The sequence below is a fragment of the Oncorhynchus kisutch genome, linkage group LG25, assembly GCF_002021735.2.
Source record: "Oncorhynchus kisutch isolate 150728-3 linkage group LG25, Okis_V2, whole genome shotgun sequence".
In the NCBI taxonomy this organism is placed as follows: domain Eukaryota; kingdom Metazoa; phylum Chordata; class Actinopteri; order Salmoniformes; family Salmonidae; genus Oncorhynchus; species Oncorhynchus kisutch.
This window is the reverse complement of record NC_034198.2, coordinates 14559602-14575810: the sequence shown is the minus strand read 5'-3', so window position 1 is coordinate 14575810 and position 16209 is coordinate 14559602. Positions and strand designations below refer to the sequence as shown.

At 43.1% G+C, this 16209-nt stretch overlaps 2 protein-coding genes across 4 annotated transcripts in view; both read left to right on the top strand.

Moving 5' to 3' along the window:
• The window catches only part of pcdh15b (protocadherin-related 15b), a 209479-nt gene that overhangs the window by 183756 nt on the left and 9514 nt on the right, over positions 1-16209 (top strand). For all 3 annotated transcript variants that reach the window (XM_031805197.1, XM_020460822.2, XM_031805196.1), the window contains 3 exons: positions 356-574; positions 1232-1240; positions 1579-1689. In XM_031805197.1, coding sequence (XP_031661057.1) covers positions 356-574; positions 1232-1240; positions 1579-1689 — 339 coding nt within the window. The remainder of the gene's footprint in view (positions 1-355; positions 575-1231; positions 1241-1578; positions 1690-16209) is intronic.
• Positions 8017-10033, top strand: LOC116357491 (protocadherin-15-like). Its single transcript, XM_031805198.1, has one exon. The coding sequence runs from the start codon at positions 8199-8201 to the stop codon at positions 9603-9605; it is 1407 nt and encodes a 468-aa protein (XP_031661058.1). The 5' UTR covers positions 8017-8198; the 3' UTR covers positions 9606-10033.

The following is a 16209-nucleotide window of genomic DNA, read 5'->3' as shown; positions in this document are numbered from 1 at the left end:
TGGAACATTTCTGGGATCTTTTATTTAATCTCATGAGACCATGGGACCAACACTTTACATGTTGCGATTATATAGGTAAGATTATATAGGTGAGAGAGTGATGTGAAGAGTGATGAGAAGCAATCCTGTCTTTCCTTCCGCGAATAACTTGTCAGAAGTGTCTTTGTTTCGGCAAAGGGCTTCATTTTGCAATGAGACCTTTCCTGACGAAGGCCCGGTCAGCTCAGATGAGGTGATCAGGAAAAACTCCAGGCCGTCTTTGACTGACGATGAGGATGATGGGTAGTGATAAAGATGATGATGACCGTGTGTGTGTGTGTAACTGTACTGTATATATTGTCTGTTTACATCCAAGGTTTCTGGATGGGAAGCTGCTGGACATCAACAAGGAGTTCCAGCCGTACCTGGGCCGAGGCGGGAGGATCCTAGAGATCCGCACACCGGATGTGGTGACCAGTGTGAAGAAGGCCGTGCAGACCGTGGGCTACACAGAGGGGGCGCTGCTCGCCCTAGCCATCATCATCATCCTCTGCTGCATCCCTGCCATCCTCATCGTCATCATCACCTACAGGCAGTGAGTAAAAAGAACAGTTCGAAGTTCAGTTGCTTTATTGGAAGTACATTGTGTCAAATGGAAATTGGTCGTGAGAAAGTTGAGTATGACTAGGACACAGGGCAGGACATAGGGAATAGGTCGTCAGGCACAAGTACTGGTACAGATAGAGACATTAGTGTAGACACAAGGGTTTAGACAGCAAGCTACCTGCTCTCCAGCCCCCAGAGGCTCTCCCTTAATACCCATCATTTTAGGAGGAAGCTAGCGTTCACTCCACAATTTACCATGGAAACGCCTTTGAGAGCCGGCATAATTGTTTATTTATACAGCGTAAAAGCACATGAATTAATGTCAGAGCAGACAAACACCGCAGACTGATTGTTGCCGTTTGGGGAGGTTTTTCTCCCCCCTCCCTGAGCCTGCGAACTAAGCCGGGAAGGCTAGACTGAAGGCTGTCACAAATTCAAGGGATGGATGGATGTTAAACAGATGAGAAGAGAATCCTCAGGAGTTCAGGAGATTGGCTTAACCTACAGTGAATTCTTTCTCTCTCTTTATTTTTGTAATCAAGACAATGATTTATAAGAAGCATTTTTTCTGTAATTTGCCCTTCGTCGTTACTAACACCCTTCTCTTTCTTCCTCTCTCTCTCTCATTTCCTTTCATTATCAACAGATTCAAAGAGTGAGTATTATTGTCGTTATTACTTATTTCTATGGCCTTTTATTTGCACACCTGCATTCACATTCCACTGTTTTCTAAGTAAATGTTTGGGACCAGGGAAGTCAGTGAAATCTAAAACAAATAAATTGTGCATAACCTGTTTTTATACACTCCCTTAAATTGCAGTCGGAGAGGCCTATAAATAAACCAATTTTGCCGGCACATTTCATTTGAGCATATTATGGTGACACTGCTTACCAAGTGATGTGCATGTATAATGTAGCAGTGTCCTGTTCGAATATGCTGATGCTGTAACTTAACGTAACTTGGTTGACTTTCTCTCCATGGTACTACTAAAGGAGACAAGCAGAGTGTGCTAAAACTGCCCGGATCCAAATGGCCCTCCCTACAGGCAAATCAGTGGGCGCCGCCACCAACAACCTTTACGAAGAGCTTGGGGACAGTGCCATGTAAGTGTTATGATATATCCCAACCAATTCCGTCATGTGTGTCCTCAGGGCCCCGCCCATCAGGCAGGATTATGCGGTTAGCCTATGGCGGAAGATTGACAAGGGAGGCATTTTCCAAGACGCACCTCCAACAACATACACTGTAGAATTTTTTTTACGTGACATGCAACAATTTCGAAGATTTTACTGAGTTACAGTTCATAAAAGGAAATCAGTCATTTTCAATAAATTCAATAGGCCCTAATCTATGGATTTAACATGACAGGGATACAGATATGCATCTGTTGGTCACAAAGACCTTAAAAAAGGTAGGGGCGTGGATCAGAAAACCAGTCAGTATCTGGTGTGACCACCATTTGCCTCATACAGCGCGACACATCTCCTACTGATAGAGTTGATCAGGCGATTGATTGTGGCCTGTGGGATGTTTTCTCGCTCCTCTTCAATGGCTGTGCAAAGTTGCTGGATATTGTCGTGAACTGGAACACGCTGTCATACACGTTGATCCAGAGCATCCCTTACGTGCTCAATGGGTGACATGTCTGATGAGTATACAGGCCATGGAAGCTTCCAGGAATTGTGTACAGATCCTCGTGACATGGGGCCGTTCATTATCATGTTGAAACTGGATGATGGCGGCGGATGAATGGCACGACAATGGGCCTCAGGATCTTGTCACTGTATCACTAAAATGCAATGAATAAAATCAATAAAATGCAATTATGTCCGTAGCTTATACCTAACTCCACTACTACCATGGGGCACGCTGTTCATTTAAAAATATATATATATCACCTGGCCGAGATGAAGCAAAGCAGTTCGACACATACAACGACACAGAGTTACACATGGAGTAAAACAAACATACAGTCCATAATACAATAGAAAAATTATTCTATATACAATGTGAGCAAATGAGGTGCGATAAGGGAGGTAAAGGCAAAAAAAGGCCATGGTGGCGAAGTAAATACAAATAGCAAGCAAAACACTGGAAGGGTAGATTTGCAGTGGAAGAATGTGCAAAGTAGAAATATAAATAATGGGGTGCAAAGGAGCAAAATAAATAAATAAATACAGTAGGGGAAGAGGTAGTTGTTTGGGCTAAATTATAGATGGGCTATGTACAGGTGCAGTATTCTGTGAGCTGCTCTGACAGCTAGTGCTTAAAGCTAGTGAGGGAGATAAGTGTTTCCAGTTTCAGAGTTTTTTGTAGTTTGTTCCAGTCATTGGCAGCAGAGAACTGGAAGGAGAGGCAGCCAAAGAGGAATTGGTTTTGGGGGTGACCAAAGATATACCTGCTGGAGCGCGTGCTACAGGTGGGTGCTGCTATGGTGACCAGCGAGCTGAGATAAGGGGGAACTTTACCTAGCAGGGTCTTGTAGATGACCTGGAGCCAGTGGGTTTGGCGACGAGTATGAAGCGAGGGCCAGCCAACGAGAGCGTACAGGTCGCAGTGGCAGGTAGTATATGGGGCTTTGGTGACAAAATGGATGGCACTGTGATAGACTGCATCCAATTTATTGAGTACGGTATTGGAGGCTATTTTGTAAATGACATCATAAGGTTGACATCAGCAAACCGCTCTCCCACATGACCCCATACACGCTCTCTGCCATCTGCCCGGTACAGTTGAAACCGGGGTCCGTGAAGAGGATACTACTCCAGCATACCAGTTGCCATCGAAGGTGAGCATTTGTCCACTGAAGTCGGTGGCGACGCCAAAATGCAGTCAGGTCAAGACCCTGATGAGGATGACGAGCATGCAGATGAGCTTCCCTGAGATGCTTTCTGACAGTTTGTTGCAGAAATGATTCGGTTGTGCAAACCCACAGTTTCATCAGCTGTATGTGTGGCTGGTCTCATCACTGCTGTGCTCCATCAACATTCCGTCAAAAAATCATCTTACAAATCATGTAGCAGATATATAATATGGTAGAAATAGTATGTAGCCTTTGCTGTAGCCTACAGGCTGAAGATAAAACGTGTGCAATGCAACGAGATGGACAATTCTTACATCATGCACAATACTCCGATTAAATAGCCCAACCTAAAATGGGTCCCAATAAAAAAATCTAAAAAAATGCGCTGACATTTGAACAAACACCATACAACAAATAGACAATCAGGCTACTCACATCTGATGTCTATTTCACCCCATGGGCTAAATTGTCATGATCAGTGGCAGTGGTCTTCAGTTTGTATCAGAATTTATTTTGGGCTACAGCCCCCTCCCCCTTTTTCTCCCCAATTGGTAGTTACAGTCTTGTCCCATCGCTGCAACTCCCGTACAGACTCGGGAGAGGCTAAGATCGAGAGCCATTCGTCACTCCGAAACACGGCCCTGCCAAGCCACACTGCTTCTTGACACACTGCTCACTTAACCCGGAAGCCAGCCGCACCAATGTGCGGGATCGAACCCGGATCTGTAGTGATGCCTCTAACACGGTGATGCAGTGCCTTAGACTGCTGCGCCACTCTTTTGGGCATCTTTCTTTTGGGGAGGTTGGGCCTTGAACCAATCATAGACGTCTATGTTTGATTTCAGATTTGGTCCTGTCTGGACCGGCCTTGATTTGGTCCAAAAATAGACCTTTGTAAATGACTTTCTTTATGAACCAAAAATTTACCGGATTTCAATGTCCAGAAAAAAAAATAATAATTACATCTGGAAAATATGCATTTTCACCTTCCTTCAGAACCTAAAATGTACATAACTTCAACGTCTGGAAAATATGTATTCTAGGTATCTTTAAACTTAATTATGCTTACTGGGACTATTCTAGATTTGCGAGTATATGATGGTGGCATTTTTTGTGTGCCTCTCCTAGAGCGGCAGAGCGGCCTAGACTGGCCTGTAGTGTTCTTGCAAATTCTCTTTTTGATTTAGAATCGGACCAATTTCCCTGGACATAATTGGGTTCCCTGGTCAAACAGGCACTACTGTAGACATTGTTTTAAGTTTATCTGGGAGGTTAAAGACATGCTGCGTTTCAGTGTAATTTGGGGCAGAGCTGTTATCACGGTTCCATGGCTCAGCAGTTTCCTGCCTTCCAGATATGCTCGCTGCCATTAACATGATATCATTTTATATGCAAGGAGAATACAATCTGGAATCTTTATTATTTGAGATTTTTTTACTGTTCAAGATGGACAGTAAAGAAAATCCAACCAGACTGGGTAACTCTTTGAAAAATAGGGGGAAATGAATGTCAATTTAAGATAATTAAAGTAAATGCAGCCACTATTTATATGGGCCTTGGTGAAACATAATTAATTTTATCGCTAAGGCTGTTGAGTACATGGAGCATAGGCTGGATTCTAGGGTTATGAGGGTGGTACGCTGCTCAAGTTGCCCTCAGTGCTCACTTTGTTTTCTTGGGTTGTAGCTTCCTCCTTATCCGATCAAAACCAATGCAATGGCAGGGCAAATTGTTTTTGATATGGTCAGCCATCTACCAGATAATGAATTCTGCAATTATTGGTTGTACAGCCTATAGCATTTAGTTGATTCACCCTGCATTTCCTGCTATACTCATCTGTCTATCTTATTCCCTCATTTTCCCTTCATTGGCCTCCAGACTAAAGTGAGTACTTCTGTTGTATCGCTAGGTTGTAAATGGGGGGTAAAATCTGTGAGCTGTGAAAGTTGTACAGTTGCTTATTAGAGTATTAGTTTCCGCTTCGTGTCTTTTGGCTATTATTTATGTAGGAGGCCCTTTTTAAGTTTTGTACAGTTGAAGTCGGAAGTTTACATACCCTAAGGTTGGAGTCATTACAACTCGTTTTTCAACCACTCCACACATTTCTAGTTAACAAACTATAGGTTTGGCATGTTGGTTAGCACATCTACTTTGTGCATGACACAAGTCATTTTTCCAGCAATTGTTTACAGACAGATTATTTCACTTATAATTCACTGTATCACAATTCCAGTGTGTCAGAAATGTACATACACTAAGTTGACTGTACCTTTAAGCAGCTTGGAAAAATCCAGAAAATTATGTCATGGCTAGAAGCTTCTGATAGGCTAATTGACATCATTTGAGTCAATTGGAGATACCTGTGGATGTATTTCAAGGCCTACCTTCAAACTCAGTGCCTCTTTGCTTGACATCATGGGAAAATCAAAAGAAATCAGCCAAGACCTCAGGAAAAAAAATTGTAGACCTGGTTCATCCTTGGGAGCAATTTCCAAACGCCTGAAGGTACCACGTTCATCTGTACAAACAATAGTACGCAAGTATAAACATGATGGGACCACGCAGCTGTCATACCGCTCAGGAAGGAGAGGCGTTCTGTCTCCTGGAGATGAATGTACTTTGGTGCGAAAAGTGCAAATCAATCCCAGAACAACAGCAAAGGACCTTGTGAAGACGCTGGAGGAAATGAGTACAAAAGTATCTATATCCACAGTAAAACAAGTCCTATATCGACATAACCTGAAAGGCCGCTCAGCAAGGAAGAAGCCACTGCTCCAAAACCGCCATAAAAAAGCCAGACTACGGTTTGCAACTGCACACGGGGACAAATGTCGTACTTTTTGGAGAAATGTCCTCTGGTCTGATGAAACAAAAATAGAACCGTTTGACCATAATGACCATCATTATGTTTAGAGGAAAAAGGGGGAGGCTTGCAAGCTGAAGAACACCATCCCAACCGTGAAGCACGGGGGTGGCAGCATCATGTTGTGGGGGTGCTTTGCTGCAGGAGGAGCTGGTGCATTTATAGATGGTTTCATGAGGAAAGAAAATTTGGTGGATATATTGATCTCAAGACATCAGTCAGGAAGTTAAAGCTTGGTTGCAAATGGGTCTTACAAAGGGACAATGACCCCAAGCATACTTCCAAAGTTGTGGCAAAATGGCTTAAGGACAACAAAGTCAAGGTATTAGAGTGGCCATCACAAAGCCCTGACCTCAATCCCATAGAAAATGTGTGGGCAGAACAGAAAAAGCGTACGCGAGCAAGGAGGCCTACAAACCTAACTCAGTTATACCAGCTCTGTCAGGAGGAATGGGCCAAAATTCACTCAACTTATTGTGGTAAGCTTGTGGGAGGCTACCCAAAATGTTTGACCCAAGTTAAACAATTTAAAGGCAATGCTACCAAATACTAATTGAGCGTATGTGAACTTCTGACCCACTGGGAATGTGATGAAAGAAATAAAAGCTGAAATAAATCATTCTCTCTACTATTATTCTGACATTTCACATTCTTAAAATAAAGTGGTGATCTTAACTGACCTAAAACAGGGAAGTTTTACTAGGATTAAATGTCAGGAATTGTGAAAAACTGAGTTTAAATGTATTTGGCTAGGTGTATGTAAACTTCCGACTTTAGTTGTTTGTAGATAGTTTCCCAGAGTGAACTATTCCCTATGTTTTGCTCGTCAGTTACTGTCAAAAATATAAACACAACATGCAACAATTTCAAAGATTTTGTAGTTACAGTTCATGGAAGGAAATCAGTCTATTAAAATAAATTCCTTAGGCCCTAATCTATGGATTTCACATGACTGGGCAGGTGGCACAGCCATTGGTGGGCCTGAGAGGGCATAGGAGCCTGGCCCAGCCAATCAGAATGAGTTTTTCCCTACAAACGGGTATTATTATGGACAGAAATACTCTTCACCACCCCCCGCCACAACCCCCCCTCCCCTCTTTCTGATGATCCAGCAGGTGAAGAAGCTGGATGTGGGAGAAGAAGCTGGATGCTAGCGTGGTTATACATGGTCGGCGGTTGTGAGGCCGGTTGTACGTACTGCCAAATTCTATAAAACAATGTTGAAGGTGGCTTATGGTAGAGAAATGTACATTCAAATCTCTGGCAACAGCTCTGGTGAACATTACATGTTCCCGCAACTTGAGACATCTGTGGCATTGTATTTTATAACAAAACTTAAAGTGGGCTTTAATTGTCCCCAGCACAAATTGCGTATGTGTGATGGTCATGCTGTTTAATCAGATTCTTGATCTGCCACACCTGTCAGGTGGATTGATTATCTTGACAATGGATAAAATGCCCAATAACAGGGATGTAAAAAAAATAGTGCACTAGATTTGAGAGAAATAAGCTTTTTGTGCATATGGAAAATGTCTGGGATCTTTTGTTTCAGCTCATGAAACACTTTACATGTTGCATTTATATTTTTGGTCAGTGTAGATTGTGTCAGTCTGGCAGTTGTGGTCTCATTTGGCTTCGTTATTTGGTGGCAATAAGGTATAAATGGTAGCCTCAGATAAACAACCTTTTTCTTTGGAAATTAGCCCTTATTTTGTCTAGCTAGAATCCCATAGATGACTTTCCTCTTGCATCCCCTCATTCTGTCTCATCACACCTGATCTCCCTCTTTTATTTCAAGTATTTTTCTTTTCTGCCGTCTCCATGAAAGCAGGAGTAAGCGTTGTGTGCTAGAGGAAGGTGACCGCCAGAGGCTCATAAGCACATTTGCCGCACGGGCCATCACTGCCCACAAGCAGTCCAGTGCCAATGGGATCCTCCTCAACAATATGCCCAAGTCCGAGAGCAACATCACATTATTCTCGGACGAGAACCCCCTAACCACCAAGAACCCCCTGTTTGACGAAGGCACGGGCACGCTCAGCAGCCCAGAGACCCTGGGGAAGCACCAGAGGAGGATGGACCTCCTGGGGGCCTACTCCCCTCCTCAGGCCCCTCGAGGCCTGAGACACTCCTTCCTGAGATTCAACTCTGGTGGCTCGGGCCACTCCTGGACCCTACCTTCCAGACTCCACAGGAAGGAGATGTATGATGCTCTGAGGAGACAGGTGGTGATGGACCCAGTGCAATGGGAGCTGGAGATTCTGAAGACTGAGCTGAAGGACAGTAAGGACATGCTGGACGGCCTGGACTGGGGAAACCTGGGGCGCGGCACCTACATGGAGCCCAAGCCCCTGTCGGTGAAGGAGCAGGCCAGGCAGTTTGAGCAGCAGGCCATGAGGGAGATGAAGCAGAGGCAGAGTCGGGACTCCCGGGGGTCTCTCTCTCCAGACTTCCTGATGGGGTTGGGGTTCGACAGCCCCCAGCACCGGGCCAGAGAGGACCGACAGTCTCTGGGCTCCATCCTGGGTAGCGACAGCCCCCAGCGCCACCGCCACTCTGTGAGCTCCATCCTGGGTAGAGAGGAACGCCACCTGGGCCAAGACAGAGAGGGCCCACCCTGCATCATTATCACCCAGAGCGATGGAACTCCACCCCCCACCCACAAGCCCACTCCACCTGTCCGGCGCAGGTTCAGCTCCAGCTTCTCCAGCTACAACTCAGCCTCCGCCGAACCCTACGAGGTCAACCTGGAGGTCATCCCTGACCCCCCTGACGTGCCCCCTCCACCCCCACCCAACTCCCCTCTTCCCCCCTCCACGCCTCCTCCTCCCACCTCCCATCCGTCCCCCCCACTTAACTACGGCAAAAACCCTGCCCCGCCCCCTCCTCCGCCTCTCCCTCCTCCTCTGTCCCCTTCCCTCAATCGTCCATCTACGTTTGTGCTCCCCCCACTGCCCGCTGTGACCACCCTGAGACCCGTGTCCCTGCGCCCTCCCCCGCCGCCCCTCCCCACCGATCCCCAGCCCCCCAGGAAGGAGTTGAAGGGGATCCTGAAGAACATACAGAACATCGCCGACATCGAGAAATCTGTCGCTAATATGTACAGTCAAATAGACAAAAAACAGATGCTTCCACGGAGCGCCCTGAGGCCACGAGGGTCTGTGGATTCCATGGACTCTTTAAATGGCATACTAGACACTGCAGAGATTGTAGCCCCCACCATACCAGAGGTACAGGCAGAGGCTCTGGTTGCAGAACAGCCACATCAGGTGCAGGTCCAACCAAACGTTAACATGAACTCTATAGTGGAAGAGCTGGAGAAACGCTTCCCTTCTCAGTCCACTGCAATGTGACTCTCTCTTTCTTCTCTCTCTTTCTTTCTTCTCTTTCTTTCTTCATTGACTGTTTCTTCATTTTTTTGTTCATTTTGAAATTCCATTCTTTATCTTTGTTTTCATTTGTGTTCTTTCTTTGTTTGTGTGTCATCTATGTATTTTTTTTCAAGGGAGTTGTTCTCGATCAGACATCAATATTTATTTATTGATATACGTATTGTTAGTGATGTTTTGTTGTTTTGCCTATAGTTAGCCTATAACTGTTTAAATCTATGGTCACCTAAAGATTAAAGAGTCTAGAGAATTCTACCCATCAGTCTCATAAAAAGGAAAAATCATATTCATTGCACTCAAGTCATTTTAACCATTTTGAGTCTCATGGTCAAAATCCCAAAATGAGAATTTTCCCAACCTGAAAGATATATAACAAAAGTGCTCCAGTACATTGGATTACCTTGAAGCCACACCCCAGCAAAACGTGAACATTCCCAGAACATTAGCTAAGATTCCCAATAAGTTCTAGTTAGGGTTTTATCTAATGTTAGGATGATAACAAAGTATTCTTCTTATTTTATGTTGTAAATGAAATATCCTTAAAATGTTCTCCTAACATTCACTATAATATTGTGCTTAACATCTGCAACAACCACCACAGAACATTCCCCAAAAGTTCTCATTAGGTTTCCAGGTAATGTAGTAACACAATCTACCAGTAATGTTTTCCCAGAACACATTTAATTGATTATTTTAAGGTTCCCAGAATGTTTCATTAGGTTGTGGTAACGGTCTGGTAGGAACATTGTGGTGACACCACAACAGATATGTTCCCAAAACACAAAAAACTGTACATTTGTGTGGATGATTGTACAATGTTTATTTTAGGGTGCAAAAAAAACATTCACCTGATGTTGCAAGAACGTTCCCAGAACACATTTCATCTGATCTTTAAAAGGTTCCCAGAATGTTTCGTCAAGACACAAAGACTGTCCAGTTGTGCTGACATTCAGATAATGTTTAAATTAGGTTGCACAGGACATTCCTCTAATGTTGTAAGAATGTTGACAGAAAACCTGGTCTAAGTTCTTTAATGGTTCCCATAACATGTTATGAAGTTATGGGAGTTGTCTGGAATGTTGCAAGAATATTCTTGTGATATTCACATAGGTTGCACAGAACATTCCCACACTGTTGCACAATGTTCCACAATTTCCAAATATGTCCATTTTTATCACGTTCATAGCCTATTTGTTTTAGGTTTAACATAATATTCCATTGATGTTCACGCAATATACATTCTACCTTGTCTTGGAGGTAATTTATTTTTAAGTTTTACCTAATATTACCACAACATTCTCAGCTTGCAAATTTGTATCTCCTTAAAGCAGATTCGAATACATTCCCGCTATGTTTCTCTCCAGATTTAATGACGAGTCGATTTAAGGGACTGTATTGTATGTGATATAGAGACATTTATAGGACATTTGAACAGTATTTAACCTCTCTGGGATAGGCGGGACGCAAATGTCTCACCTGACCAATTGCCAGGAAAAATGCAGAATAAATAAAAAATTCTCTAAAATTCAAACTTTCATTAAATCACATATTTATGATACCAAATTAAAGCTACACTTGTTGTGAATCCAGCCAAAATGTCAGATATTATCTGATGATAGCACAACAGTAAACAAAGAGACGATAGCATATTTCAACCCTGCAGGCACCAAACAACGCAGACATTAAATATAAATCATGCCTTACCTTTGACGAGCTTCTTTTGTTGGCACTTCAATATGTCCCAAAAACATCATAAATGGTCCTTTTGTTCGATTAATTCCATCTATATATATCCAAAATATCCATTTATTTGGCGCGTTTGATCCAGAAAAAAACTGACCAATTTGCGCAACTACAAAATATCTCAAAAGTTACCTGTAAACTTTGCCAAAACATTTCAAACTTCTTTTGTAATACAATTTTAGGTATTTTTAAACGTTAATAATCGATCAAATTGAAGACGGGTCTATCTGTTTACAGGAGGATCACAAACCAACGCTACTTTTCAAGTCTTACGCAACTCTCAACAGTACACATAACGTTACCCAGTTCCAAGATGGCCGTACTTCTTCATTGCACAAAGGAATAACCTCAACCAAATTCCAAAGACTGGTGACATCCAGTGGAAGCGGTAGGAACTGCAAACAAGTGCCTAAGAAATATAGTTTCCCAATGAGAACTCACTGAACAGACAGTGACCTCAATTTTTTTTATTTTCTGAATGGTTAGTCCTCGGGGTTTTGCCTGCTACATAAGTTCTGTTATACTCACAGAGTGTTTTCTATCCAAATCAATAATGATATGCATATCTTATATTCTTTGCATGAGTAGCAGGAAGTTGAAATTGGAAATGCTATTTATCCAAAAGTGAAAATGCTGCCCCCTATCTCAATTAATAATAAAAACACAACCATATTTTTTACACTTTATATGTTGAAAGTCTGCACATGTGGGGTTTGAACCTGAAATGTTTGGTTCCCAAGCCAGGTTAATCAGGAATTAAATTCCTTTTTAGCATTATTAGATGTAACTAACCCAGGGATATACTGGTCACTGGGTTGTTCACCATTACTTCACCAATCCTCTTTATGTGTTGCATACTTCTGGGCCCATATTTACAAGGTATCCAAGACTGAGTGCTGATCTCGGATCACTTCTGCTTTTCAGATCATGAAAAATAAGACATGGGGGACCATGTCAAGCATGTCAAAGTAGTAGTAGAATTTTATCAGGTGCGTTTAAAAAAAAGTTGAACATTCAATTTTTACACATTTTATTTTTTACAGTTAGGCTAAATTCTGCATTTCTTACTAGATTTATACATCTGGATGAAATAAACACATCCTCTCTTTTCGTAGATTATATATGAGCCTCAATTTCACATTTCTTTTCATTTATTTTTATTTTTTAAAGAAATGTGGTTTAAGAAAGTGTGGGATTGGACCTGCAATCTTCAACTCTGTAGCCAGAACATTAAGTTTTTGTGTTTTGGGAACATATCTTTTGTGATGTCCCATCAATTTTCCCACCAGACTGTTCCCACAACCTCATGAAACATTCTGAGAGCCTTTAAAGGACCGACGTTCTAGGAACGTTCTTGCAGCATCTGGTGAAGGTTTTTTGGACCCTAAAATACAATTTTTATTATCATCAACACAACTGGACAGTTTTTGTGTTTTGAAAATATATCATCTTTATGTCCCCACAATGTTCTCTCCAGACTGTTCCCACAACCTAATGAAACATTCTGGGAACCTTTTGAAGAACAGATTCAATGTTTTCTAGGAACGTTCTTGCAACATCAGGCTAATGTTTTATACAAACATTCTATAATCATAAGCCTGACTGAACAGTTTTTGTGTTATGAAAACATTTGCAGCGACCTAATGAATGTTCCGGGAACTTTCACCAAACCACCACTCTGTGGTGGGACTCCACAGAGTAACTACAGTGCATTCGGAAAGTATTCAGACCCCTTGACTTTTTCCACATTTTGTTACATTACAGGCATATTCTAAAATGGATTCCATTTTCCTCATAAATCTACACACAATACCCCATAATGACACAGCAAAAACAGGTTCAGATTTTGTTGCAAATTTATTCAAAATACAAAACTGAAAAATTACATTTACGTAAGTATTCAGACCCTTTACTCAGTACTTTGTTGATGTACCTTTGGAAGCAATTTCAGTCTTGAGTGTTTTTGGATAAGACGCTACAAGCTTGGCAGACCTGTATTTGGGAAGTTTCTCCAGTTCTTCTCTGCAGATCCTCTCAAGCTCTGTCAGGTTGGATTGGGGAGTGTTTCTGCACAGCTATTTTCAGGTCTCTCCAGAGATGTTAGATCAGGTTCAAGTCTGGGCTCTGGCTGGGCCATTCAAGGACATTCAGAGACTTGTCCCGAAGCCACTGCTAAGTTGTCTTAAATGTGTGCTTAGGGTCATTGTCCTGTTGGAAGGTGGACCTTCGCCCCAGTCTGTGGTCCTGAGCGCTCTGAAGCAGATTTTCATCACGGATCTCTGTAATTTGCTCCTTTAACCTTCCCCTCGATCCTAACGAGTCTCCCAGTCCCTGCTGCTGAAAAACAACATGATGCTGCCACCACTATGCTTCACCGTAGGGATGGAGGCAGGTTTCCTCCGGATGTGACTCTTGGCATTCAGGCCAAAGAGTTCAATCTTGGTTTCATCAGACCAGAGAATCTTGTTTCTCATGGTCTGAGAGTCCTTTAGGTGCCTTTTGGCAAACGCCAAGTGGGCTGTCATGTGCCTTTTACTGAGGAGTGGCTTCCGTCTGGCCACTCTACCATAAAGGCCTGATTGGTGGAGTGCTGCAGAGATGGTTGTCCTTCTGGCTGGTTTTCCCATCTCCACAGAGGAACTCTGGAGCTCTGTCAGGGTGACCATCGGGTTCTTGGTCACCTCCCTGACCAAGGCCCTTCTCCCCCAAATGTGCAGTTTAGCCAGGCGGACAGCTCTAGGAAGAGTCTTGGTAGTTCCAAACTTCTTCCATTTAAGAATGATGGAGGCCACTGTGTTCTGGGGGCCTTCAATGCTGCAGAACTTAGCCTTCCCCCAGATCTGTGCCTTGACACAATCCTGTCTCTGAGCTCTACAGACAATTCCTTCGAACTCATGGCTTGGTTTTTGCTCTGACATGCACTGTCAACTGTGGGACCTTACATTGACAGGTGTGTGCCTTTCGAAATCATGTCCAATCAATTGAATTGACCACATGTGGACTCCAATCAAGTTGCAGAAACATCAAGGATGAACAATGGAAACAGGATGCACCTGAGCTCAAATTCGAGTCTCATAGCAAAGGGTCTGAATACTTATGTAAATAAGTTGTTTCTGATTTTCATTTTTATTTAATAGTTGTATTTATTTAATCCATTTTAGGTTAAGGCTGTAACGTAACACAGTGTGGAGTAGTCAAGGGGTCTGAATACTTTCAGAATGCACTGTATATGTGTTCTATAAAGCTTTGTTCGCTTGCACACCACATGTTCTCTCTCTCTCTCTCATTTCTCCTTCTTCTACATCTTATTGACTAGCCTAGATCTTCCCTCATGCAGTCACACACATACACACAAACACACACGCAGACACACTCTGCAGGTTTGAAGTCTACTGCGTTACGTAAATGACTTTCAAATAAAGTTACACCATGTATGAAATCAGAGGGAAACTTTGAGTTCTCTGCTCTGCTCTTTGATAGTGATTGAGGTGTGAGGGGCTGCCATGTCTTGGCTTGTAGAATCATTTCTATTTGTCACTCGTGTTAGGTGTACACTCTCTATTTCAATAGTGGTGTTATACACATCGTGTAATACAAACCCACCAGTTTCATTGAATGGAATTCAAGTATACTTTTGGAAAGATAGTCTGTCTCACACAGAGAGGCAAGGCCAGCCTACTAGAACTAAAGCACTAGAGGGATCACTATTCATCTGAAGAGGAGACACGCCAGCCAGTGGAATGAAATACAGACACGGAGACTCAGTCAGTGATCTGAGTACCTCTCTATGGTACTTGGCTTTTTCTGTGTCTCTGCACATCTTAGCTGAGCGCGGGTGGAACAACTTGCTTGTCAAATTGGGATGCATGTGCTTTTAATTACCTAACCAATCCATCGTGTTTCTGGTCGGCCTCCTGTCACCTCCCGCCTGTACCCCGGCGGTAACTCTTCCACATTTATTCAGCCCGACGTCCCTCCGACTCCCTCCATAATCCCACTTTTCATTAGGCTGGCAACTAATGGAGACTGTATCCTGCGTCATTACATGTGGTTCTCACTCACTTTCATCAATATCCACTGCTGCGGCTCTCCTTGTTGTGTCCTGTTCGCCAGTGTGAGTTTGATCGTAGGACCTCAGGTAGTCAGCGGTAGAAGAAATAGCAGTTTAATTGGCAGAGAGAAACTCAAGGTTGGCCTGTCATCTCTCTATAGCCTTGATTCTTGATTTTGCACCGCTCTCTCTCCCTCCCTCTCTCTCTCTTTCTATAACCCCTCTCTCTACCTCTCTCGTTCTACCCCTTTCTCACTCTATTACAATTTCTTTCCACTACTTGCCTTGGAAGAGTATCCTCTCCTCCACACATCATTCCTCAGCATCCCCCTGTATCATGTCATGCCTCCCTTTCATCCTTAACTCATGCTGTGCTCATGGCTGTTTTCTCCTAGTTACACTAGGTGTTGTTAATCAGCAGGAAGACGGAGGTAGTAGCACCTCTCAGATGACGCACTGTTCTCCAGAATCTGTTAATCCTAGGGAAATGTTCATGATTTCCTGTCTAGGATTAGGACACTGCCTTTCTGTGAAGGCAGATGAAGCCAGGCGAGTCACACTATGAAGCCAGGCGAGTCACACTATGAAGCCAGGCGAGTCACACTATGAAGTCAAGACACTAGATTTAGTGCTGAGATCAAAGTAAGCATCCACAATGTTTCACAGTATCGCGCTAACACGTTTATACAATCTCATTTCTGACAACCCGGACACTTTACAGATGTATTCCACAATCACAGATGTATAGTACATACTCTATATGTACTGTATACA

What these genes read in the sequence shown, in the direction of transcription:
- LOC116357491 (XM_031805198.1), top strand. Translation starts at nt 8,199, where the DNA reads ATGCCCAAGTCCGAGAGCAACATCACATTATTCTCGGACGAGAACCCC.